General features: G+C 51.7%; 1 protein-coding gene across 1 annotated transcript in view; it reads right to left on the reverse strand.

Moving 5' to 3' along the window:
* The window catches only part of CCDC183 (coiled-coil domain containing 183), a 34,915-nt gene that overhangs the window by 5,859 nt on the left and 4,601 nt on the right, over nt 1–24,455 (reverse strand). The window contains exons 5-11 of the mRNA XM_065418969.1: nt 24,124–24,228; nt 12,454–12,576; nt 11,750–11,878; nt 10,195–10,255; nt 8,485–8,585; nt 6,378–6,538; nt 4,232–4,397 (exon numbers count right to left, since the gene is read on the reverse strand). Of these exons, the coding sequence (XP_065275041.1) occupies nt 4,232–4,397; nt 6,378–6,538; nt 8,485–8,585; nt 10,195–10,255; nt 11,750–11,878; nt 12,454–12,576; nt 24,124–24,228 (846 nt within the window). The remainder of the gene's footprint in view (nt 1–4,231; nt 4,398–6,377; nt 6,539–8,484; nt 8,586–10,194; nt 10,256–11,749; nt 11,879–12,453; nt 12,577–24,123; nt 24,229–24,455) is intronic.

Raw genomic sequence — 24,455 nt, forward strand, 5'->3', positions numbered from 1 at the left:
ACCCAGGAGGTTCAGGATGGGATGAGAGGCCTCGGCAATTGGGGAATTGCCTGTCCAGGCTGAGTGCTGGGCAGAGGGACATTTATAAAGTGCCTTTCCCCACATGGCTGCAGCCCCACCGACTGGGATGTGTTTAGCATCCGAAAAGCATGTTGGATTTGTGCCCAAACAATGAGACTGGGGCATTCGCCACCCAGCTCCAGCCACACACTGAGCTCGGCCACTCAGCTTCAGCACTAGGCTCTGCTGAGATCCTGAACCTCCCATGACCTTTGGCCTCTCCTGTTCATTCCGAGGGGAAATGAAAGCTTGTTCTGCCATGGTTGCGTACAGTGAGAGTCCATGGCCATGCAGAGGCTGCAGTGCCTTCTCTGTCTGCAACTGCCACATTACTGAACTCCAGAACCCCAGCCTCAGAGAAAGCAAAGGAGGCCTGGAGCCCTCCTGCTGCAGAGAAACCGTTGGGATATATCTATCTATCTATCTATCGGTTCTTTGCCTTTGTTTACTAGGCCTTCTACCCACACAATTCCAAAGACATATATATTAGGGCTGTTGATTAATCGCAGTTAACTCACGCGATTAACTCAAAAAAATTAATCACGATTAAAAAAATTAATCACGATTAATTGCAGTTTTAATCACACAAACAATAGAATACTAATTGAAATTTATTAAATATTTTGGATGTTTTTCTACATTTTCATATATATTGTATTTTGTGTTGTAATTGAAATCAAAGTGTATATTATTTTTTATTACAAATATTTGCCCTGTAAAAATGATAAACAAAAGAAATAGTATTTTTCAATTCACCTCATACGAGTACTGTTGTGCAATCTCTTTGTCCTGAGAGTGCAACTTACAAATGTAGGTTTTTTTTGTTACATAACTGCACACAAAAACAAAACAATGTAAAACTTCAGAGCCTACAAGTCCACTCAGTACTACTTCTTGTTCAGCCAATCGCTAAGACTAACAAGTTTGTTTACTTTTACGGGAGATAATGCTGCCCACTTCTTATCTACAATGTCACCAGAAAGTGAGAATAGGCACTTGCATGGGACTTTTGTAGCTGGCATTGCAAGGTATTTATGTGCCAGATATGCTAAACAATCATATGCCCCTTCATGTTTTAGCCACCATTCCAGAGGATATGCTTCCATGCTGCTGACGCTTGTTAAAAAAATAATGCGTTAATTACATTTGTGACTGAACTCCTTGGGGGAGAATTGTATGTCCCCTGCTCTGTTTTACCTGCATTCTGCCATATATTTCATGTTATAGCAGTCTCTGATGAAGGGACACGTGAATCTTTAGCGCATCTGGCACGTAAATATCTTGTGATTCTGGCTACAACAGTGCCATGAGAATGCCTGTTCTCACTTTCAGGTGACATTGTAAACAAGAAGCGGGCAGCATTATCTCCTGCAAATATAAATAACATGTTTGTCTGAGCGATTGGCTGAACAAGAAGTAGGACTGAGTGGACTTGCAGGCTCTAAAATTTTACATTGTTTTATTTTTAATGCATTTTTTTTACATAATTCTACATTTGTAAGTTCAACTTTTGTGATAAAGAGATTGCACTACAGTACTTGTATTAGGTGAATTGAAAAATACTATTTATTTTATTTTTATACAGTGCAAATACTTGTAGTCAAAAATAAATATAAAGTGCGCACTGTACTTTGTATTCTGTGTTGTAATTGAAATCAATCTATTTGAAAATGTAGAAAACACCCACAAATATTTAAATAAATGGTATTCTTTTATTGTTTAACAGTGTGATTAATCTCATGATTAATCGCGATTAATTTTTTTAATCGCTTGACAGCTCTAATATATATATATATATATATATATATATATATATACACACACACACACACTAGGCCTTCTACCCATACAATTCCAAAGATATATATATAGATGATATAGATATAAATATACCGTATATACTCGATCATAAGCCCGTTCATTTATAAGCCGACAGCCCCCCCAAGATGGATAAGTAAAAATGGAAATTTTTTATGACCCATTCATAAGCCGACCCTATAATTCAGGGGTCGGCAAACTTTGGCTCCCGGGCTATCAGAATAAGCCACTGGTGGGCCGAGATGGTTTGTTTACCTCGAGCGTCCGCAGGCACGGAGGTAAACCTAAGTAAGCAAAGTGTCCCGGCCCGCTCGCAGCATGCTCCGGCGCCCGGGCTGCGCAGCCACAGCCTGCTCTGGGGGGTGGGGCCGAGCGGCACGGCCGCAGCCTGCCAGCCCCGGAGCTGCAGCTGCTTCGGAGGCTGGGGGAGAGCAGCGTGGCCAGAAGCGGAGAGACTCTGGCCCCGCCTCTTCCCTTCTGGCTCTGCTGGCTGTGCTGCCTCTCCTTGCCCCCTCTGTTGGAGGGAGGGGCGGTGTCCCACCTCTCCCTCTCTATACCCGTTCATAAGCCGAGCCCCTTCTCTGGTGCTTCCCTTTTTTACTAAAAAAATTCGGCTTATGAACGAGTATATACAGTATCTTTGGAATTGTGTGGGTAGAAGGCCTAGTAAACAAAGGCAAAGAAACGAGGACGCGACGGAATGGACTATAAATGGTGCCTATGATTTCTGCAAATCAGAGTCGTTTATTGATCCAGAGTCCCATGTGGATATAGATGTGGTTTTTGCTGGCTCCCCGCATCTTATGATCTTATGATCAGAAGGAACCTCAACTGGCCATCGGGACCATTCTGACCTTTGGACTCTAGTATAGTATGTTTGGGGTGTGAATGTGGAGTGAGTAAGGTTTGTTTTATAATCAATAAAGAGCATTTAGAGTATTATATACCAATGCTGCGTCCAGTATCTGCCTGCTCCCCATTCCGTAGGGAGACCTTTATTGCGGGTCTAAAAATACCCTTCAAAATATGACCCAGACATAAACTGATGCAGGGAGGTCTGCCTGAGTCTGCAGCCAGCCAGCATGAAGCAGGAGCTCTGAGCAGAGTGAACTGCCCCATTAATCTTTAGGAGGGGAATTTCTATTTGAGTGGCGGGGAAGAGAGCCCTTTTAGGTGATGTCTGCATTGCTTGCATACCCATTCTCTCATCGAGCTAGTACACATACAAATAGCTACGTAGCAGTGGCTGACCCAATGCCAGGTGCTTCAGAGGGAATGAACTGCACAGGCAGGCAATCATCAAGTGATCCATCCCCTGCCATCCAATCCAAGCTTCTGGCTGTCAGAGGCTAGGGACACCCAGATTGGGGCGCCAGAACAGGGGAGGCCAAGAGGCCATAGTCCGTCCACTTTTTGCCATGGCCCTGGTCCCCTGCCCCTTCTCTTCTCCATGAGCCCCCATCCCCCGGCCAGCTGAAACCCAGCCCGGGTAAGAGTGTCCAGGGAGCCTGGGCAGCTGTGGGGAGCTGCGGACCATCCATCTACCCGGGGTGGGGAGGCCCGAGTGCAGCTTCTGGCCTGTGTCCCAGCCCCCCACTCCAGGCAGATGGAGGCTCTGCAGCTCCCCACAGCGGCACAGACGGCTCTTACCGTGACCCAGCTGCAGCTCTTTGGCCCCCAGGGCCCCACCGTCAGGCCAGGCCTGAAGCCGGAGTCGGGTTGGGGTAAGAGCTGCATGGGCAGCTGTGCCCCCCCACACACACACACTTTTAGGAAGAATCTGTCAACCCTGCACCCAGAGCATGGGGTTGCATCCCTGACCATCCTGGCTATTAGCCACTGATGGACCTCTCCCCCCTGAACTTGGCTAATTCTTTTTTGAACCCTGCTATAGTTCTAGCCTTTGGAAATGGAAAGAGCATGCAGCTGCTGTGTCTGAGCGTGTGATGGGGTCTACAGGCCCCACACTGAACCAGGTCTGGGAGCAGAGCAATGCTGGGCTAGGCAGGTGCAGGGCACATTCCCAGTGGAGGAACACTGGTAGCCCAGAAAAGCGGGGGAGACACAGGGGCGGGCACACCAAGCTGATGCTGAGAGCTGTACCAGGAGTGGCAACAGCTTTGTGAAGGCTGCTGTAGCAGCATGGAGAGCGAGCATGCAATACACTGCCCACGACTGAGGGAGAGAACCGCTTCTCTGTGGGAATGACAAGGTGGCGATGATGATGTAGTGGGTTTGGGGGTGAGCTTAGTTACATGATGCTGAAGAGGTAGGAGCAGAGAGCCCTCTCCTGCCCAGCCCAGCTCCGCACGGTGACAGGAAGGGCAGGAGGGAGGGGATTTAGGGCACATACATGGCCAGGCACAGTGATCCCGCACAGGCGAATTAGGAGGTTGTCAACGCCATTTTCAAAGCTGAGCAGAAGCTCCTGATTCTTCAGCATTTGGCTGTGCACTTGGTGTAGCCGGACCTCTTCCGCCTCCAAATTCTTCTTCAGTTCTTCCGCCAGTTTCCTAGAGCTAGAGGATGCACACACACGCACACACACACATGCACATACACACACACACGCACATACACACACACACACATGCACATACACACATGCACATACACCCACACACATACACACACGTAAACACACACGCACACGCGTATACACATACACACGCACACACACAGGGCCAAGGGAGGCTGTTATTCATTCGGATTATACTTATGGAGCCCCATCCACACAGCATCTGGATGCTCTTTACGTGGCTTAGATAAGCGCTATCAGACACTATACAGGAGCACACACACCGCAAATCCTGCCCCACAGCAATGTTAAAGGGCAGGCATGGAGGAAATCTAACCAGTGGGCACCTTGCCCGGGATTCTGGAGCCTACAGCTGGTGGCAGCCTGGGCTGTGAAGTGCATCTTACACGGCCTGGCTTTCATGTGTTTCCAGGAGGGGCAAATTCTGGAAGTGAAGGCCTGCTGCTGAGAATGCCCTGCTCCCTCCAAGAGGGACCTTGGTTCTGCACAGCTATGTGCAGTAGCACTTGTGGGTCTCGGACACATACCAAAATCCTTTGCCCCAGATGCCATGTCATTGCTTTTGAAGCACTGATGCATACAGTGCATAGGATTCCAGGGGAATTAAAGATGTGCCCTGCAGAAATGCAGAGGACCAAGTGAATTGGTGGGGGGAAGGGAGAAGGCTGTGAGGATTTAGAAGAATCATAGAATATCAGGGTTGGAAGGGACCTCAGGAGGTCATCTAGTCCAACCCCCTGCTCAAAGGAGGACCAATTCCCAACTACATCATCCCAGCCAGGGCTTTGTCAAGCCGGGCCTTAAAAACCTCTAAGGAAGGAGATTCCACCACCTCCCTAGGTAACGCATTCCAGTGCTTCACCACCCTCCTAGTGAAATAGTGTTTCCTAATATCCAACCTAGACCTCCCCCACTGCAACTTGAGACCATTACTCCTTGTTCTGTCATCTGGTACCACTGAGAACAGTCTAGATCCATCCTCTTTGGAACCCCCCTTCAGGTAGTTGAAAGCAGCTATCAAATCCCCCCTCATTCTTCTCTTCTGGAGACTAAACAATCCCAGTTCCCTCAGCCTCTCCTCATAAGTCATGTGCTCCAGACCCCTAATCATTTTTGTTGCCCTCCGCTGGACTCTCTCCAATTTTTCCACATCCTTCTTGTAGTGTGGGGCCCAAAACTGGACACAGTACTCCAGATGAGGCCTCACCAATGTCGAATAGAGGGGAACGATCACGTCCCTCAATCTGCTGGCAATGCCCCTACTTATACAGCCCAAAATGCCGTTAGCCTTCTTGGCAACAAGGGCACACTGTTGCCTCATATCCAGCTTCTCGTCCACTGTAACCCCTAGGTCCTTTTCTGCAGAACTGCTTCCTAGCCATTCGGTCCTTAGTCTGTAGCAGTGCATGGGATTCTTCCGTCCTAAGTGCAGGACTCTGCACTTGTCCTTGTTGAACCTCATCAGGTTTCTTTTAGCCCAATCCTCTAATTTGTCTAAGTCCCTCTGTATCCTATCCCTACCCTCAAGCGTATCTACCACTCCTCCCAGTTTAGTGTCAATTTAGAGGACATCAGATCCCATCCTCACACCCAGAGCACCAGTAGATATGGGGCTGGCACCAACCATGGTAGAAAATGTACTCTATGAGCCTGAATTGCAACATGGGGGAGGGATAGCTCAGTGGTTTAAGCATTGGCCTGTTAAACCCAGGGTTATGAGCTCAATCCTTGAGGGAGCCATTTAGGGAACTGGGGTAAAAAAACAAAACAAAAAAAACTGTCTGGGGATTTGTCCTGCTTTGAGCAGGGGGTTGGACTAGATGACCTCCTAATGTCCCTTCCAACCCTGATATTCTCTGATGTGCCCTCCTGTCAGAAGCTAAGTCATCAGGGTGAAGACGCAGGAGCAGATGATGGCAGCACAGAGCCCAGCCATCAATGTGCAGGGGTAAATATGTACCTTATGGAACTTGGGGTCTGGTGGAATTTCAGCTCAGCACGTTCCAGTTCCAGCTCCTTCAGCTTGGCCTCCAGCTCCTCACGCTTCTGCTCACACTCCACTATCTGCTGTTGCAGGTTCTCCCCAGTCTTCTGCTGGGCCAGGAACCTCCCTGCGATGTCCTGGCCAGGAGGGAGGAGGAGGAGGCATCAAAACAAAATGCATCAGACCTTGAAGAATACAGGACCTATGAGATCAAATTAGAGGATTGGGCCAAAAAAAACCTGATGAAGTTCAACAAGGACAAGTGCAGAGTCCTGCACTTAGGATGGAAGAATCCCATGCACAGCTACAGACTAGGGACCGAATGGCTAGGTAGCAGTTCTGCAGAAAAGGACCTAAGGGTCACAGTGGATGAGAAGCTGGATATGAGACAACAGTGTGCCCTTGTTGCCAAGAAGGCTAACGGCATTTTGGGCTGTATAAGTAGGGGCATTGCCAGCAGATCGAGGAACGTGATTGTTCCCCTTTATTCAACATTGGTGAGGCCTCATCTGGAGTACTGTGTCCAGTTTTGGGCCCCACAGTACAAGAAGGATGTGGAAAAATTGGAGAGAGTCCAGCGGAGGGCAACAAAAATGTTTAGGGGTCTGGAGCACATGACTTATGAGGAGAGGCTGAGGGAACTGGGATTGTTTAGTCTCCAGAAGAGAAGAGTGAGGGGGGATTTGATAGCTGCTTTCAACTACCTGAGGGGGGGTTCCAAAGAGGATGGAGCTTGGCTGTTCTCAGTGGTGGCAGATGACAGAACAAGGAGCAATGGTCTCAAGTTGCAGTGGGGGAGGTCTAGGTTGGATATTAGGAAACACTATTTCACTAGGAGGGTGGTGAAGCACTGGAATGCTTTACCTAGGGAGGTGGTGGAATCTCCTTCCTTGGAGGTTTTTAAGGTCAGGCTTGACAAAGCCCTGGCTGCGATGATTTAGTTGGGAATTGGTCCTGCTTTGAGCAGGGGGTTGGACTAGATGACCTCCTGAGGTCCCTTCCAACCCTGATATTCTATGATTCTATGATTCTATGATCCCAGCTCCACTTTCGGAGTGCAGCGGCTTATGCCAGCCATGCGGGCCACACCCTGGAGCATGTGAGATCAGCACTGCCCAGTTACAGGGATATTATCACTATTTTGGGGGCTCATTGGAGGGACTCCTCAGTAGGAGCAGTGCAGCAACAGGCTGTGGCCTTGGGGTCCCACATTAGACCCCAGCAAAGCCCCTTAGATGTTGCAGGTGGCTTCTTAGCCCTTGTCTAAGGCCATCCCTGCCTACTGGGGCCTGGCATCAGTGGGCCAGATCCGGAGCACTGGACTCATTCCTCAGTCCTTAATCAGGCAACAGTTCCAATTCAGAGCTGAGTCAGGAGCTCGGATCTGACTCTCTGATGCCTCTTTTCCCTTGGCGCACGTCCCAAGGGTCTCGTCCCCTCACGACACAGTGTCTGCTGCTTCCTTAGCTCTGCAAATCAAACTGCTCTGGTAAGTTGGAGCAAACGGGGAAGGAAAGGAGCAGCACACTGTCCAGCCACTCTGTGCCAAGGCAGAAGGGGGCTCAGACAGCAGCTCCCAGCACACAGGATGCCCTGAGAGAGTCGCCAGGATGCTCTCAGCAGTCAGGGCTGTTGAGAGAGACAAGCACTCAGCTCTGGGCGAGTCTGCTCAGGCTTCTGAGGATACCACTCCCTAGACGCTTCAGAGGATCAACACGGGCATACACCTAGTCACCCTGGTATGAATATTACATCTCCTTAGCAGTGGCACACCCATGCTCTTAGCTGATCCCTGGCCTGGCAGCCAGGACAGGACAAGGGCATGGCATGGGGGAAGCTATCCACACCCCGGGATGCTGGAACAATTGGTAGAGTGGAGGTGCTGAGACCCATTGACCCAAAGGGTAAACCCCGTATATGATGGAAACCGCTTCAAGCCAGGGGGTGCAGCAGCAACCCCTGCACCCCTAGTTCCAGCACCTATGTCCACACAGGACAGGAGCTTTTGGCCTCCAGGGCTGACAATCTGGCATTACCTCCCTAGAAGCAAAGCCCCCAAGCCACGTAGCCCTGAGTGCCTTACCCAGAGGTGTGAGCACTGCACTGCACACTTTATCTTGTCTACCTCAGACGTCACTTGGGCCTGATGCTCAATCTGGGCTTTGGAGGCCTCCAGCCTTGCACCTAGGCGTGGGGAGGAAGCAGCAGAGAGAAGACCAGAGTTATATCCCCCAGTCTGGGGCAGGCTTGGTGGCCAGAGGAGGGGGTGGAACAGGGCAGGTGGGCAGGGGGTCACGCAATGACATCCGAACGACGGCCAGCGGTTGGATCAGCAGGAATGAAGAGTCTATGGGCAAGGTATAAAATAACAACTGAGTTCAGATAAGAGCTAGAGAGACATTCCCTAAAACCTCCCAGAACTCCCCCACACAAATCTACAGCAACATGGCCAGGGACAACTCACTTGACCAATGAAACACTAGGTTAAGCATTCGAATACAAAGACAGGCTCTCATTAGCTAATCATGTCCTGCTCCTAGCAAGGTCTGTCTCCTACATTAATGCCACCCTTGAGCCAGGTCCCTCTGTCCGTCCCCATGCAGGGCCAAAGAAGAAAAACCCTTCCTGGTATGCAGGGGCCCAGAGGCAGCTCCCCGAGTTGTATTGACAACCGTGTCAAAAGGACCGAGTATCACTATTAAATTTGTACGGGGTTTCCTGGTTCTGCTTGTAGGCTAGCTAGGCTAAGGGGGCTCTGTGCAAGGGAAGTGTGCAATCTGGCCCTTGAGCGGCCAGTCTGCAGCCAGCCAGCCTAGAGTGAGGTGGAGTAAGTTGTGTCTCTTTGCTGTAGGGAGCAGCCTGCTTTGTCTCTCTCTGGTTTTGGTTCTTGTGTGTTATTGTTCTGGAATCTAAGAAATAAAGTTGTTTCACGTTACAACTTCCAGCAAGAATATTTATGTTTTTTATCTAACTTCTCTGTGTGTGTTCCATGAACATAACACTGCCCACATAGTGGTGCCCCACCAAGAGGCTTAAGTGGTGCAGGGAGCCTTGGGTTGGGCTGAATTTTACCCAGGCTTGGGGTCAGTGCTGTCCCCATTAACCTCAACAAGAGCAGGATGAGGTCGCATGGGAGCAGATGTCTCCCACCCGGAGCTACCAGTGACGAATACTCATTGAGTGTGTTCTCTGGGAAAAGACCCCAGGCAGAAGAGAAATAGCCACTCCCAGAAACCAGGATTGTCCATGTCTCCAAGCTGGATATTCATACTCCACTGCCTGATACCCTGCCTCAGGCAGTGGCCAACACCTATTTTCAGTGGACTTAGGATGCTGCCTGAGCCTTCAGCAGGCTACACCCTGGAGCAGCTCCCGGAGTTACGAACGCTACACCCTGGAGCAGCTCCCGGAGTTACGAATGCTACACCCTGGAGCAGCTCCCGGAGTTACGAATGCTGCACCTTGGAGCAGCTCCTGGAGTTACGAATGCTACACCCTGGAGCAGCTCCTGGAGTTACAAATGCTGCACCTTGGAGCAACTCCCGGTGTTACGAATGCTACACCCTGGAGCAGCTCCTGGAGTTACGAACGCTGCACCCTGGAGCAGCTCCTGGAGTTACGAACGCTGCACCCTGGAGCAGCTCCTGGAGTTACGAACGCTGCACCCTGGAGCAGCTCCTGGAGTTACGAACTCTAACCCCTCAGGGTACTGGGCTCCAGTCCCTCCTCTCCATCAGCATGTGCACAGCAGAGGAAGCTTCCAGTAGCGGGCCTGGCCAAAATGCAACCTCACCTTTCAGCGACTCATGCAATATCAGGACTGGGAAATCCACATTGAGCTCTCGCCTGGCCTGCTGCAAGGGAATTAGAAGCAACCCAATGAGTCATAGAAAAGCATGGGAGGAAATGAGGCACCTGGACCACACCAAGCCAAACTGGCCTCAGGGCAGAGCCAACCCAAGAGGTAATGATCCAGATATGTAGCTTCTCTCAGCCAGGGGGATCCCAAAGCACTTTATACACAGGGGCCAGGTTCTGGCTAGATTAGGTGCTTATCTGGCCCCCATCACCACAATATCTGGCTGCCTCCCAATCTCTAATGTCTTTATCCTGTGCGGCAGTGCAGTTGTATTATGCCCATTGTACAGATGGGGAGCGGAGGCCCAGGGACTTGCCTAAGGTCACCCAGGGCATCTGTGGAGGAGCAGGCAGGTGAATGCAGGTCTTACAAGTCCTAGATCAGCACCTGAACCACTGGACGATCCTTCCCATCTGTGTAACTCCAGAGTAAGTCCACTGACGCCTCCCGGCCTGAGGCCCCGGGCCATGTACCTTGCATTGTTGCTGACACCAGGGAAGAGAAACTGTAAAACGCCACGGTTGTGTTTCACGCCCACTCTGCCAAGGTGTCAGCCATGACACAACTGTAGGGTCACAGGGATCAGGCCCAGCACACGTGGTCATCACTCATTGAGCCAATGCTGTCATGTGGCCACCTCTGGGGTGGGATATAGCACCCATCCTGCATCAGCGACCTCCTACTGCTTTCTGGCTAAGGAGAGAAGGACAATTTTTCCAAGTGACCCTGAAGGTGGAGCCTTAAGTAGGTGAATGTCATTACCCAAGCTGGGGCCTGGCCGGCACTGGGGATAACAACTCATTTCTTGTATGAGGAAGCGGATGGTCCTGCAGTTATAGTACAGCGCTAGGACTCCTGGGTCCTAGTCCCAGCTCTGCCACAGGCTCATTTTGTGACCTGGCAGAAGTCACTGCCCCTCTGCCTCAGTTTCCACACCTGTAAAGTGGGGATAATAGTACTGATCTACCTCACGGGAAGTTGAGAGGCTTCATTCTTTCTGTTTGAAGACCCATGGCTGGAAGGAGTGATGGGGGCAAAGGATGATTGTAACCAAGAGCCAGGCCTTGGGTTTCTGGCTCATCCAAAGAGCACCATTTCCAGCAGTAGCCCTCCTGACTTAAAGGAGAGAATCGCCTAGGACAGGTCCATCTGCAGTGGCTGGAGTCAGGGCAAGGGCTACATCACCAACACTGCTCCTCATGGAGATCACTCTCCCACCCAAGCACTGGCTGTGCTTAGCTCCTGGGAGCCAAAGAGACCCCAGCCCAAGGCTGCACTTCACATTGGATTCCATAAGTCAAGCCACAGGAGCTGATGATCACTGGACAGCTGCAGCTCACCCCACAAGCATCCCGTGCTAGGGGCTGTCAGGGTCGAGAAGGCTGTCAACATTCCCCTGCTGGGGCGAACTTCCCATTCATGATCCCCAAGCCAGGCACACAGTGTGAACTCACTCGCCCTTCTGCATCCATAGTTCACGTGGACTCACCACTCTCCTGTGCCGCTCGCTCGCATCCTTGACCCGGATCCTGTCAATCTGCTTCTTTTGGAAGTTTAGGGAATTCTCCCTGAACCTTCTCTCTGCAATGAACTCGGTTTCCATATTGGTCATGTCCGTCTGGAGTGTGGCACAGCCAGGGAAGGGAATAACAATCATCACATCAATAAAGCCCCTTCCATGCCAAAGTACTGCACAAGCTGCATCCCCACAGCACTGCTGCAATGCAGCCACCTCTGGGGCAGAGCGTGGCAGACAACTGGCCCATAGCGCACTGCACAGCGCGGGGGTATTTTTGGCCAAGGATGCCTCGGCAAGCCCCCACATCCTATGAAATGTGCCCTGGGATCTCTAGTGCCTGTGCAGAGCAGGCAGGGCCTCAGCTTTTAAGGTCTTTTCCAAAAGACTCTCCACAAAATAAACTGCCTGGAACGCTGGAGCAGCCAGGGTTTGAACCTGTCTGGGTATTTCATACCTACTGCTTTCAGCAAGCTATCCCCAGCACCCAGGTGTGGGGCAGGAGGAGCCTGGTGGGCACTGGAATCCCCAGTTCTGCTCTTTATGGCAAGAAAATTAACCAGAGAAGGGGCCTAAGTCATCTCTGGAAAGGTCACTGCATGCAACAGACGCTGCAGCCCTTGAGCCAGGACCTCTCCCAACATGCCCAGTACCTGATTCCCAAGCAGAGTTCTCACCTTGGCTTCTTCTGTCGCTTTGGTGGCATCCACAGCCATCAGTCTCATGCCCTTCAGCTCCACCTGGTAGACTTCTACCATGTGCTGAAGGACGTCCAGCTGCAAAGGGAGCTGGGCTAATTCCTAGGGCACAGAGACACAGACAGCAATTCTCACCACCTATAGGACATGCTGGTGCAGTACAACCCTGTGCCCCCACCCTCCCCAGTGAGATGCAGCATAATGGAGAATGGGGGAACCACCTCTGGAATCAACAAGGAACTCAACAGCAAAAATCCTGGGCCAGATTCTCTCCTGCACAATACAGGTACGGGGCAGGGGCATTGGATGCTAAGGGACCATAGGCCAACTAAGAACAACTGTAGGGGAGCAAAGTTTCACCCCATCCAATTCTGCCTCCCCCCACTCCCATTACGTCTCCTCTCTCTCCTGACACAGCCCCTATGTTGGTGGGCCAGAGCCGGCTCCAAAGAAATTCCCAACTGGCCAGATCATACTCCACCTAGTACCACTCATGTCATGGGTGTAGAGAACAGGGGCTTGGGTGCTTTTAGCTCCCCAAAATGTAGGGATTACATTAATAATTCAAGGAGGCACAGAGTTTGGAACCAGAGCTCGTTTAGCTCACAAATTTAGTCATGGCACAAAACTGCTCACAAAAACATAAAACAGGAATAAAAAGAACAATTTACAAATGTGAAAAAGTTGCAAACAATGATCTTTGCCCTGCGTTGCTTGCAATGAATTCTTCTGCAACATCTGTAAGTTATCAACTTTGTCCTAGTGTACATGTAAACAATCACACACCAGCTGAGCTGTGATTGTCCCATTGTGGATCAAAGCCATGGTTTAATACGCTGAAGAATGCGGAAACTACCTTCACTTACACTGTTGGTTGCTGTTCCATCAAAATCAGGTATATCAACTTCACCACTTTGGAAAACAGCCAATGTTTGGTTTGGCAGAGCAAGCTGAGATATTATGAACAGCTTTCACTGATCTTTCTGTAAGCTGACAGTTGACTTGAAATAGATGAGGCTGAGTAACCAGTTGATCATGGTTGAAATCGGAACCATACACCTGTAGCACATCTTGAAATTGCATTCCTGTTACATTTTGTGTTGTTATGAGCATATTATTTTTAATAATTTGTAGCCTCTCTGTTCAAATCTTGATTGAACACTAGACATTGTAAAATAAATTACAGTACTTTGAAGTAGATGTACTAATCAAATTCCTTTGCTGTATTTGGGTAGCTGAGTTCACCTGTTCCTATTTGCATTTCCTTAGGAACTTTTCTTTCTTGGAAGCTCATGCCTTCTATCTTCAATTTCAAACTTCTCTGGCAGATTTGCTCCTAGAGTAAGTTGTAGTTTTCATCCGATTGGATGGAATGAAGTGAATTCAGTGTCATTTTCATATGAGATTGACCTATTGCTGAAACGTCTGACCCTTGCAGAATATGACACATTGTCTACTGTTTTTAGGACTTCTCAACCTAGCTCAATACTGTGACGTTCCCCTCTGGTGTTATCTGGACCAGTGATCTGCTAGGTCACTCCAATCCTTGACTCTGGGAACCAGCCTTACCCTGCTCTGCTGTGAGAACCCCCACTCCTGGGCTGTTCACACACAGCCTCTAGCATGTAAGCTGCTCCCAGCTACTTGCAAGTGAATGACACTGGCCAATATCTCCTCTCCAAGACACAACCCTAGGAACCTCCGTCTTGCAGGGTCCAGTTATGCCCTCTGGATGCTGCAAGTTTATATGAGTTCATCAATTTAACAAAGAAATTGATCTGTACCAGGCTTGTTCTCCCAAGGGGAGTCTCTGATACACTTCAAACTGAACGCACTGCTTCAGGTAGAATAAACCAACACATTTATTAACTACAAAAAGAGAGATTTTAAGTGACTATAAGTCAAAGCACAACAAGTCAGATTTGCTCAAATGAAATAAAAGCAAAACACCTTCTAAACTGATCTTAACACTTTCAGTGCCCTTACAAACGTAGATGCTTCTCACCACAGGCTGGCTGATTGCTCTTCAGAAAGGCTCTCCCCTTTGATCAGCGCTTCAGTCGCTTGATGGTGGTGTCTGTAGATGTAGGTGGAAGAGAGAGCGAGCATGGCAAATGTCTTTCCCTTTTGTCATGGTCTTTCTTCCCTCTTGGCTTTGCCTCCTCTCCTTGAGAGTCAGGTGAGCATTACCTTATCGCAGTCCCAAACTGGCCAAAGGAAAGGGGGTGACTCACTCGAAGTCCAAAAGATTCTTTTGTTGCTGCCTAGGCCAGCGTCCTTTGTTCCTGTGAGGCTGGGCTGGGTTTGTCCCATACCTGCCCTGATGAGGTGTGAACTGCCTCTCTGCTCTTGGAGAGTTTTTTCCTGGGTTTATTTTAAGACTTGAAGACACATTTTCAGCCTCATAACTATATACATGAAATTATAATTTATGACATTACTGTAACATTACTATAACAACAATGCTCAGTGCATCATGAGCCTTCTGAAGACACCCGACACGACAAACTTTGCATTGGATACCACACAATTATTTTACAAGGACGAACATGGGGGTGCTGGGTGTTCCCCCAACGTACAGAATGTCACAAATACCAAGAGGAAGTTTAACTTTTCCTTTTAAATTCTGAGCTCTAATTTCAGGATCTTTCATTGCATCCTTTGCAACCTCTCAAGTTGCCCACAGTGAAAGGTAGCTTTCAAATGAAGCCAACGCTTCTGCACAGAGAGTCCATTGCTGGATGGAGGACACAGATGTTTGGTGGTGTACTGAACACTTCATATTTTATGTCCTGAAGTACAGTATCTTGTTTGGGTGAGTTTTTTACTTCATTCTGTAATTTCGTAAATGGTTTCAAGAGTATCTTGCAGGATAGGATTGTGACAGACATTGCAACCCCATGCAGTAGCTTTGGGGACCATTGTATTAAACTTATGAATGGTTTCTATATGATTGTGTTCTTCTCCAGGGGAGGGTTACCACAGTGCCTCCAGGAACTAAAAACAGAGGGGGTGGTTACTCCTGGGAATTGGAAACAACCCCAGAGAAGCACCACCCTGGGGTGGTTTGCATATACTGGCTCAAGCTGGGTTTTCCACAGATTAGAAAATGAAGAAAGGGCTTTCAGTATAAAAGGATGAGCTTGAACTGATCCAGGGCCTTCTCTCCAATCCGGCAAATGGATGTGAACTTTTGTCCAAGGGGCCCCAATCCTGCTGAAGAGTTGGGAGGGCCTTGACCTTGGCCCCATAAGACTGAGGGTGACTCCTGGTATGTTTAGTGGGTGTTTACATCTGTTTATTGTTTTTATACGTTTTCTCTGTGATGCTTTTACCTCAAGAATAAAGGTGCTTGGCTAGAAAGAGCTGGGTTATAGCTTGTAAGTGTTGGCAATACACTGGTCATCGCCTTCAGAGACAAAGCAAAGCACAGGCACTGGCCTGCAGGCAGACTGGCTTGCTGGGGATATCACAGTGTAAGGCAGGGAGCTGTGCAGCATTAAACCCCACCCCCAGGCAGAAGGGAGTGGGACAAAGGACCCTGCCCAGAGACAGGTGATGGCTGGAAGCCTGAAACTTTAAGTGCATGCCCTCAAGGGGGAATATAGGTGCAGTTACTCCTGAAACTGCAACAAGTATTATTTTTAATAGCATCCTGACATGCTCGTGATTCCTCCTGTTGCAATCTGGTTGCTGCACCTGATACAATCTGCCATATTAATGGCACCATCACAGCATTGTCCATGACAGTTGTTGATCCTCAGATTTAGGCACAATAATACCTTTAATAACTGATATCATTACCTCTGTCAATGTGGAGGCCACATTGTACAATCCAGTGAACTCTTCATGCAGTCAGCTCATCACCCACATATTGTAGGCGTAAAACCACTTGCTCTTTGTTGGAGAAATCTGTTGTTTCATCCATCATCACTGTATACCACTGCGCAGAAACCCTCTCAGAAATCTCCCTCCCCACTTTAAGAGCCACCATGTCCATTATCTCATTTTGAATAACTTGGCTTGGGAATTTGTCTTAACTCTTTTTCAGCCCCTTTGAAATACCAGGATCACATTTGTCTGCAAGCAAAGCAGCTGAATACAACTGCAGTTGAACTCTCCAGGTAAGGCCCATTTTCAGCTTGTTCAGTATAATGGTCTTCCAGTGCAAGTCCCTGTCTGGCAAGATACCACGTATGACTGAGTATTTCCATTAGGATCTTCCTGTTTTATTCTTTCTTCTGAGAGTACTGAAAACTTAGCATGAGTCCGACATTCTCGGGGGTCTTTTGAAGAACATCAACCATTGAGCCACTGAAAACCATGAAACCAGGATGAGCAGAGAGAACAGCCTTTTTCCCCAAAGGGATCTGCAGGGAAAGACTTATGTCGTGGCTGATAAGGTGTCTCAGAAATGCTAACGGGCATTTGGTTTCTGTTACAGACGACAGAGACAGCTTAGTTTTACAACCAGCAGGGACTGATCCACTCGTTGGTTGGAAGCATCATTTCCTCCTGTTGAAAGTGATTTCATTTCAGCCTTGAAAATATCCTTGAATATATTTCAGCCTTGAATATATTTGTTTCTGTACTTCATGCAGTCACTGCTCATAGGATTGCAGAATTGAAACACATACACACAATCTCTCCTGGTACATTGAAACATTTAGCTGGCCTCTTAGTTTCAGAGTCACTGTGTACTTTAGAGATCCATCCAGAAGGAGGCAGAAGGAACAAAGGGAACAGCCTACAACTGATCTGTTGGTTACTGAATATAAGGGGACTGTTGGTCCCTTACTAAAACTCCTGGGGTTTTTTGGTTGGCTAGCTCCCAATACCAAAAGGAAAAGGGGAAGGGTCGATGGGAAATCAGGACCCTGAGACTGACAGTCCCCAGGAGCAATGGGGAGAGCCCAACGCTCCAGGTCAGCCTGATTGACAAGGTGGGCAGGCGAATGAGGGAGTTGGGAGACCGGGGGGTCCTGTTTTCTGGGTGAGCTGAAATTGCCTGGGTCAGACAGAGTGGGGCTGAGCTAAGGAGAGAGCAGGAGCCTGAGCTGAGCTAGGGAGCAGAGTCTTGGCAGCCAGAGAGAACCAGAGAAGCAGCCCAGGGTGCAGGTCAGAGCTGGGAGCAGAGCCACAGAAGCAGCCCAGAGAGCAGACCTGTGCTGGGAGCAGAGCTGCAGCAACCAGGGCCAGAGGGGCTAGAGGAGCAGCCCAGGAAGCTGAAGGCAGAGCAGCAGCGGCAGCCAGGCTGTGGCACAGTGGAGCTGGAGTTGGGGCTGGAGCCGGGGGCGGTGAGCAGATGGGAAGAGTGATGGGGGACCCTGGGCAGGGGGCCCAGCACAGGGAGATGCCCCAGCCAAGAGACCTTGCAGGCCAGACTTGGGGGGGATTGTAACCCCAACGGGGGGCTGACGCTGGGAAGAAGGGCCCTGCCACCTAGAGCCTGAGAGCGTGTGGCCACCGCCACAGCAAGTGTCCGACCCGCAGCGTCTCTGCAGCACAGCCAGGGCCTGGGCAGGGGCCTGGGCCGTGGGAGGGACAGACTGTGAACTGCCCGGACGTGCCAGAGACGCTGGTTGTGATGTCCCCGGGCCGCAGAGCGGGGTGATGGGTTTTCCTTTCACCTTCCCCATTTTTTCCTGATTTTTTTCCTTAGTTACTGTTTAATAAATTGTATTTGTTTGAACTGTATGGAATGATCAGTGGGTCACTGAAGCATCCAGTGCAGAGAGAGTCCCCCAGAGTGGGGACACCCTAGCCCCTGCCCTAAGTGACCACGACAAGGTTTGGGGTCGAGCCCCCCAGGAATCCTGAGCCCAGCCTTGTCGGGGTTACAAGGACTCTGCCACACAGGAGAGTGGAAGGGGAGCCCTCGAGGTCAGGCAGGGCTCTGGGTAAAGGGAGTGGGAGCGAGGACTCAGATCCTTTCGCCAGCCCATGTCACCGGGGGCGTGTGTAAGCCAGGAAAGTTCCCCACACGCGGGACCCTCCCCCGCTTACACGTAGCAGGCTTCACTCAGGAGCCAGTCGAGCTAGTGGCCAGTCTGCAGGCAGCCTCTCCGAGCCTGGAGGCAGCTCTTCCAAGCACTCTGGGGGCCCAGCAGGCAACCCACCGTTTGTCACCTGCCACCCAGGAGCCCAGGGGAAGAGAGAAGGAAGCACAGGAGGACATGGCCCTTCCCTGTCCCCCAGGTCCGGCCCAGGGCCCAAGGAGAGAGAGGCAAGGGGTGACTCAGTCTCCCCTGGGCCGCTTCCTACCTTCCCCGTTTCCCTTCAGTTTGGGGCATGGCTCCAGCCTTATGTCTAAACAGTCTCACTAGTTGAGGTGTGTGTGTGTGGGGGGGGGGGCTTCCCACTCACCCACAAAGTCCAGGTGTCCCCCCTTAGTCACAGGAAGGGGATCCCAGGTGAGTCTGACTCCCAGTCCCCAGTCCTTCCCTGATCCATTGCTCTGCTCAGTGGCTACAGCCTGTCTGCCATCATGCAGCCAATCTTTCCTCCATGCACGCTCCCCCCTCCCTCCCGCCAGACTGCCAGGGCTCCATGCCCAGCAGCTATGGGGGGCAAGGCCTTCTTGGTCCAATACTGCTCCCCCACTCCGCTGCCCTTAGTGGGGGGCTGTCTTGCGCTGTGAAGCCACTTTTCCGTTCTCTTTACGTGGTCCTTGGGTGCCTCAGCCAGCGACTCTGACAAGAAGAGGGCAGCTGGAGCCCTTTGCCCCTCAGCATGATAGCACTGGGCCAGAGGCTGCACAAGGACAGGCGAAGGATCCTAGCGCTTAGACGTCTGGCCTGGCCTCCCCATCCCTTTGGGAAAAGAGCACATGCAACTCAGCACAGGGCAGGAAAAAGAGAAGAGCCAGTCAGGTGGCTCTGGAAGCCAGCCCCAGACGAATGGACACTGGCTGGACCTGTCTGAGGTCTCCTTCATGAGAGAGCATCTGGATTCTGAAGTCCTTGTGCACCGAAGAAGAGAGAAGAGAGCTGCAGGAAGAGGGGGAGAAGCACAGATGAGGGTCTCACCCAGGCACTCAGAATTCCCCCTCATAAGAAGAAGAGGTCCTGCTTGCTGAGCCATTTCCCAGCCAGGGAAGAAAGGAGCCAGAGCCTGGCACAGGAGAAACCTTCCCCATCCCTGATGACCAAGAGCCAGCTAATACCAAGGGACATGACGCAACACTCAGAGTCCCCCCTGGACTCAAGAGAACAGACAGCGTTATTGGTGCACTGTGCCTACTACAATAATTACATCCAGGGGCGGCTCTATGTATTTTGCCGCCCCAAGCATGGCAGTCAAGCAGCTTTCGGCGGCGCGCTTGCGGGAGGTCCGCTGGTCCCGCGGCTTTGGCATACCCGCCGCCGAATTGCCACCGAAGCCGCGGGACCGGCGGCCCTCCCGCAGGCATGCCGCCGAAGGCTCCCTGACTGCCGCCCCCACAGCGACCAGCAGGCCGCCCCCTGTGGCTTGCCGCCCCAGGCACGCGCTTGGTGCGCTGGTGCCTGGAGCCGCCCCTGATTACATCATGTCAGAATGAGAATCTGCAGCTGTTATTTGATTATTTTTTCATTCTAACCCCCTTCCCCTCCCCCTCCAAATAAATAAGCTGTCTCTACCCCTGCAGATAGTGGAAAGAGGCAGAACTGGAGCTGAGACTCTGGATCTTCAAAATACAGCTGTGTTTTCCAAACAGCTCCATACAGCATGTTTTGTTGTCTTCTCCTTGCAGCGTTACCCCCTGCAATGCTGCACACCATCTGCTTCTGGTTTCTCAATGCCCGACTGCAAATCACACCCTCAACAGCCCATGCTTTGCAATAACATACAGTACAGCAGAGGTTCTCAAACTGTGGTCCATGGACCACCAGTGGTTCACGAGCTCCATTCGGGTGGAGTTCCCTGTAAGGTGTGCGCCTGGGCGGCTGCACATGACAGAATGAAGGGCCACCCACCTAATTAGTGGAGCCGTGCAGGCGTAAGCTGAGGTGATGGCCTTGGGGGGAATAGAGGGGAGGGGGCAGTGGGGTGAGAAGAGGGGGTGGGGGGAATATGGGACGGGCAGTTCTGCGATGGCCAGAGAAAGGCGACTTTCCCCAGCTTCAGGGCTGCGGCTGCCAGGGAGAGACGGCCCTTCTTCTCAGCCCCAGCTCTGTGGCTGCTGTGGCTGGGGAGAGACCCCCCTCCTTCCCAGCCCTGGCTCGGGAGCTCCCCGCCCAGCTTACCTCCGCCCCTGCTCTGCCTCCTCCCCTGAGTGCGCCACGTGCCCGCTTTTTCCCCCTAGCTCCCAACGCTTGCACCGCAAAACAGCTGTTTCCCACGGCTGCGGAGGAGGGGGAACGTGGTGTGCTCGGGGAAGAGGCGGGGCCGAGGCGGGGATTTGGGGAAGGGGTCCAATAGGGGCAGGGAGGGGGCGGAGTTGGGGCGGGGACTTTGGGGAAGGGGTTGGAATGGGGGCGGGGCAGGGATGGGGAAAGGGTGGAGTCGGGGCGGGGGTGGGGGGCGCGAGCACCCACCGGCGCCGGGGAAAGTTGGTGCCTATGTTCCCAGCCCCAGCTTTGGGGCTGCTGCGGCGGGGGGAGAGAAGGAGAGACACCCCCCCCTCCTTCCCAGCCCCAGCTCAGGGGCTGCCGCGGCGGGGGAGAGAGGGCACATCCCTTGCATTAGAAAGGTAAGACTACTGATATTAAAATATGAGTTATGTGCTTTTATTTGTAGAACAAAAAAAGTTAATTATTAAGAGTTTTTTATATATATATAGTTAGCTAACAGTACAAACAACATTTGGAAAGATCATTAAGTAGTCCACCAAGACCCTCAGCAATGTTCAAGTGGGCCACACACAAAAAAGTTTGAGAACAACTGTGCTACAGATTCCTCGCCACATCACTGCATGGACTCCACACTGCAGATTCCTCACTGAGCACTGCATGAACTGCACACTGCAGATTCCTCTCCCCAGCACTGCACTGAATTCACACTGCAGATTCCTCACTGCATAACTGCATGGATTGCACACTGCAAATTCCTCTCTACACCACTGTGTGGACTGTTCTCAGCACACTGAATCTCAGAGATGCCTGCATTTATCAACACGAACTGGTAACGTGCATTGCTTGGATTTTTTAACAAGACAATGTTTACACCAACATTCAGCATCAGTGGCTTCCCAGGACATGAATGTCTGATTGCCTTTTAGACCAAAAATGTCTTTCCCAAGATGAGCCTATTATGATCTGCTGACTTCACGATGTTCCCCAATTCTAACGCTCTCAATCCAGAAGGAAAACACATCAGCAGGTTTGCGGCTATTCCAAACACACTCCAATCATGTTACTTAGGGTTATCATATTTCCACAATCAAAAAAAGAGGACACTGGGGGGGGAGCCCTGCCCTAGCCCCGCCCCTGCCCCATCCACTCCCTCCCACTTCCCACCCCCTGACTGCCCCCCTCAGAACCCCAACCCCCCCTGCTTCTTGTCCCCTGACTGCCCCCTGCTGAGAACCCCCCACCCTAACTGCCCCCCTAGGACACTACCTGTCCCCTGACTGCCCCAACCCTTATCCACTCGCATCGGTGGCAGGGTTGTAGAAATTTTGGTGGTGCCCAGAACCCCCCCCACCTGCCTAAGGCTCTGGGAGGGGGGTTGGGTGGGGGGAGGAGGTCTGGGGTGCAGGTCCTGGGCTGGGGGTTAGGGTGCAGGAGGGGTGCAGGGTGCAGGCTCTGGGATAGAGTTTGGGTGCTGGGTGCAGGCTCCGGGCTGGGGCAGGGGGTGGGTGTGCAGGAGGGGGTGAGGGGCGCAGGCTCTGGGATGGAGTTTGGGGGTGGGAGGCGGTGCAAAGGGAGGGGGTGCAGGCTTTGGGAGGGAGTTTGAGGGTGGGGGGTGGGAAGGGGGAGGGGTTTGGGAGGGAGTTTGGGGATAGGAGGGGATAGGAGGGGATGCAGGGGTGAGGGCTGTGGGTCAGAGGATGAAGGGTTCATGATGCAGGAGGGGGCTCAGGGATGGAGCAGAGGATTAGGGTGTGGGGGGATGAGGGCTCTGGCTGGGGCTGGAGATGAGGGGTTCATGATGCAGGAGGAGGCTCAGGGCTGGGGCAGAGGATTAGGGTGCGGGAGGATGAGGGCTGAGGGGTTTGGGGCATTGGAGAGGCTCAGGGCTAGGGTGGAAGGGCAGGGTAAGGGCAGCCTGTCTTCCCATTAGTGGATGGGGGACGCTAGGACCCGGGGGCAGCAGACAGCAGTTGCTGCTGGCTCTGGCAGTACAAGCAGGCAAGGGAGAGGCAGGCAGGCAGGGAGGGGGGGACCCACGGGGGGGATGCGCGGAGGGGGGGTGGCAGGTGGAGGCCGGGGACCCATCCAACACTCCCCCGCTCCCTGACTGCCCCCCCCCGGACTCCCCTTACCATTCTGGCTCCACGTGTAGGCAAAACACGCTGCCCGGTGGGTCGGTTTGGGTGTTACCCAGGGCTGCAGACAGAGGGAGGGGGGAGCAGGGGAGGGCTCTGGCTGCTGGAGGCCAATGGGAGCGGCTCAATCGGCCCAGCCGCCCAATCAGCAGCCGCACTCTGCATGGACGGGAGAGAGGGAGACGAGGGAGAAAAAACCCTGGACATTTTAACCTTGTTACCGATTCCTCCCGGACGGCTATTTAGAGACGCCTAAGCCGGACATGTCCGGGGAAATACGGACGGATGGTAACCCTAATGTTACTGTATAGCTTGTGCCCTACTGTGGAGACATGTAAGGACTTCTCCAAAGAGATAGGTTTGCCACCCATCCGGTTTTCACCTAGACAATCCGGGCTTTAGCTTGCCATTTGACAGGCCCTGATGTCTGGGTTTTTTGATCTGTGAAAAAGGTGGCAACCCTAAGTGGAAGGAAGGAGGCAGCGCTGCAGCAGCAGCCGCCACCACCTCATGTGGCTCGTGGAGGCACATGGTGCTCAGGGGCGGGAGCGAAGAGGGGCAGGGCCTTGGGGGGAAGAGGCAGGGCATGCTCAGGGGCGGGAGCGAAGAGGGGCAGGGCCTTGGGGGGAAGAGGCAGGGCAGGAGGCGGGGCCTTGCATGTCTGGTTACCAGCCAGTAGAAAGGTGGCAACCCTCCAAAGAGGGCCAGCATGGGGCTTGGAAAGGGAAGCCATCTCACATATCTGGGCCTGTAAATCCCAGAGCCAGCTCCCAGGGATAAGGCTGTGTCCAGGAGACAGGAGCTGGTCTTGGTGAGATGATTCCAGGCAGAGACTGGCTTGAGCCAAGACTCTGGATCCAAACACCCAGGAGCTGTGGGGAAGTTGCAGTTTACAGCTGAACACTATGACTGGTTTATCTCTAGCCCCAGAGCAGACCCAGCACAACAAGATCATTAGTGCAATCAGCTTCTGTTAAACACCTGGCACCTGTTTTCCAGATGGACACGGGGTTGCCTTAAGTGATCTCCTCTGGCCAATGCCTGGAACTGCTCCTTTATGCTACTCCATGGTCCACGAGGTGGGTTCTAGTCCCATCCCACAACATTTTTGCTCTAAATTAATGAATTAGAGCCTGATCCTGCCCACACCAGTGGCAAAGGGTTGGGCCCTAAGCTGGCATTATACTCCTCTTTGGGGCATACGGTAGCCTGGGGAGATCATACGGGGGGAGGAGGCTCACATCCTTCAGGAAATCCACCATCTTCAGATACAGATAATAAATCTTTTCGCCAGTCCTGATTTTCATCAGCATTTTCTCTATGTTATTCTCCAGCTGACGAATCACCTGCAACAGAGAAGGATCTTGTGTTGCTTTGCTGGGCTGCCTGGGACATGAGAATGCTCCTGGGGACCAGATGGGGCCGACTCAGAGCCCCGGGGCTGGCTGGCTAGGGCTCCAGAGCCCTCAGGAACGGGGAGGGCCAATTAGTTTGGTGCTCCAGTAGCTTTATATTCATTTAAAATCTCTTTTTGACACAGCCCCGGGGTAGGATAGGATTCTTCCAAGTTGCA

Source organism: Emys orbicularis, chromosome 18, assembly GCF_028017835.1.
Source record: "Emys orbicularis isolate rEmyOrb1 chromosome 18, rEmyOrb1.hap1, whole genome shotgun sequence".
NCBI classification, from domain to species: Eukaryota; Metazoa; Chordata; order Testudines; family Emydidae; genus Emys; species Emys orbicularis.